The following is a 2,653-nucleotide window of genomic DNA, read 5'->3' as shown; positions in this document are numbered from 1 at the left end:
CTTCCTATATGATTCTATATAGGGCAGACAACGGCTACATGTCATTATGGACGGTGACGGTTTTTCTTTTTAGACCCGATCTATGCTCGTATAGCCGTCGGTTTTTGACAGCTCTGATTGGCCGCGAGTCCATTGTCAGAAACAAGGCCGGTATTGCCTGCCGATTTCGACACCACCCATCCCCAGCCGCTGTCCAATCAGCATCCGTCACTCGGCCCAATCATGTCCGAACTGCCAACTTTTAAGCCACTGCAGGGAGGAGACTGGCATCATGTCCTGATGAAGGGGGGCGTGCCCCGGAAACGCGTCGACACATCAGTGCCCCACACAGGACACGCTATCCGGATTCTCTTACTGCTCCGGTCATACTGTTCTACGGCTTGTTTCAATCTTCAACATTGTGAGTACCTGTCAGTTCACTTCTATGCCTGTCTTTTTGGAATAAACGATACTGCACTAGGAAAGGCGCCCCTTCGTGTTTTTTTACCGCACATCTCCATCAGTAGAGAGGAGACGTCCATCACCTAAGGACACTGCCAAAAAAAATTAGGATTTCCTGAAGGGGGAGGGGTTATATGAGGGTCCTCACAAAGTCCAATCAACTGATAATATCTGCATAGAGAGGGCCCTTCTGTGTAAAACTTTTCCCGCACTCGGGTCAGGAATATGGCTTCTCGCCCATGTGTACTCTCTTATGTGTGTTAACAGAGGTCCTTTGATTAAAAGATTCTCCACAATCAGAGCAGGATTCTCTCACGTGTGTGATCTCTGATGTCTGGTAAGATTGCACTTAAGTGAAAAACTTCTCCCGCACTCGGGGCAGGAATATGGCTTTTCCCCCGTGTGCAATCTCTGATGTTTGGTAAGATGGCACTTAAGTGAAAAACATACCCCGCTCTCGGAGCAGGAATATGGCTTCTCCCCCGTGTGTGATCTCTGATGTTTGGTAAGATGGCACTTAAGTGAAAAACATACCCCGCTCTCGGAGCAGGAATATGGCTTCTCCCCCGTGTGTGATCTCTGATGTTTGGTAAGATGGCACTTAAGTGAAAAACATACCCCGCTCTCGGAGCAGGAATATGGCTTCTCCCCCGTGTGTGATCTCTGATGTTTGGTAAGATTGCACTTAAGTGAAAAACATACCCCGCACTCGGAGCAGGAATATGGCTTCTCCCCCGTGTGTGATCTCTGATGTTTGGTAAGATGGCACTTAAGTGAAAAACATCTCCTGCACTCGGAGCAGGAATATGGCTTCTCCCCCGTGTGCAATCTCTGATGACCGAAAAGAGAACCCTTCTGTGAAAAACATTTCCCACACTCAGGGCAGGAATATGGCTTCTCACCTGTGTGTGCTCTCTGATGCTCGATAAGATAACACTTTCGTGCAAAACTTCTCTGGCACTCGGAGCAGGAATGTGGCTTCTCCCCCGTATGCAATCTCTGATGTTTGGTAAGATTGCACTTAAGTGAAAAACATCTCCCGCACTCGGAGCAGGAATATGGCTTCTCCCCTGTGTGTGATCTCTGATGAATGGAAAGAGAGCTCTTCTGTGAAAAATGTTTCCCGCACTCAGGGCAGGAATATGGCTTCTCACCTGTGTGTACTTTCTGATGCTCGATAAGATAACACTTCTGTGAAAAACATTTCCCACACTTGGAGCAGGAATATGGCTTCTCTGCAATGTGTAATTGCTGATGTTGGATAAGATAACTCTTTTGTGCAAAACATTTCCCACACTCAGGGCAGGAATACGGTTTCTCCCCCGTGTGAGATCTGTAATGTGCGACAAGGTCTGATTGATAAAGAAAACATTTCCCACACTCATAACAGTACAGAAACTTCTCACCCATGTGAGAACTCAGATGGACACAAAAAGTTAAATCAGAGCTAAAACTTTCCCCGCACTCAGGACAGGAAAATGTCTTCTCCTCCTGAATTCCGGCACCATTCCCCACAAGACGAGGTTGCTCAGAGTCAGAGGGATTCCATGCTCTAGCCACACTGTGAAGTCCACCATCCATAGCTGAGCTCATTGTCTCTTCTCCCGCACAATCTGCTGTGATGTCCTCATCTTCCATCTTACAACCTGGAGATAAAGTCAGAGGATCCTTTGAGGGTTTCTCCATGGCGTGTCCTGGAAACATAGAAACGTATGATGGAGAGATATGAGAGGGTTAGATGACTTCACTCAACATTCCATCTGGATCAGGAGGTCTGAGGGAGCAGATGTTCTCTGTGGAGGTCCCAACCAGCTGGGACTCCTCCCCTCCTCAGTCAAAGGGCCTTTTGTCCTCCTCCCAGATCACTTCTACATTTACACAGCCCTGTCAGAAGAGGAGGAGCCAATGGGGACTGGGAGGAGCACGCTCTTCACCCAACCAGAAGCCTAGGCACTGGGTCATGTGATGTCTGATGAACAGAAGGATCAAAGTTCAGACCAATAGAGTTCATCATCAATATCACTGACACACACAATGATACCGTCACCATCCAGACACATCCCTTGTCTGTTCCTGGATCATGTCCCAGAATTCCCGGCACCGCTCACCTCTCCTGTCAGCAGCTCAGTGATCTTCTTGGTGACTTCTGGAATCTTCTCCATGTTGGGTCTCTCAGGTATTAGGGAGTCACATGGGGGCACTGTGATAGTCA

The 2,653-nt window shown here is 48.1% G+C and overlaps 1 protein-coding gene across 1 annotated transcript; it reads right to left on the bottom strand.

Moving 5' to 3' along the window:
• Positions 1-975: 975 nt before the first annotated feature.
• On the bottom strand, positions 976-2,127 carry LOC108804017 (gastrula zinc finger protein XlCGF17.1-like; the record flags this gene model as incomplete). The annotated part of the gene is made up of 2 exons (XM_018575787.1): positions 1,596-2,127; positions 976-1,511 (listed from the first exon to the last, which is right to left on the bottom strand). Coding segments are annotated over exons 1-2 (1,068 nt in total), but the record flags the coding sequence as incomplete, so codon positions are not given.
• Between the last annotated feature and the right edge of the window lie 526 nt (positions 2,128-2,653).

Source organism: Nanorana parkeri, unplaced genomic scaffold, assembly GCF_000935625.1.
Source record: "Nanorana parkeri isolate BGI_ZX_2015 unplaced genomic scaffold, ASM93562v1 scaffold4774, whole genome shotgun sequence".
Classification (NCBI taxonomy): Eukaryota; Metazoa; Chordata; class Amphibia; order Anura; family Dicroglossidae; genus Nanorana; species Nanorana parkeri.
This window is presented reverse-complemented; position numbering and strand designations above follow the sequence as displayed.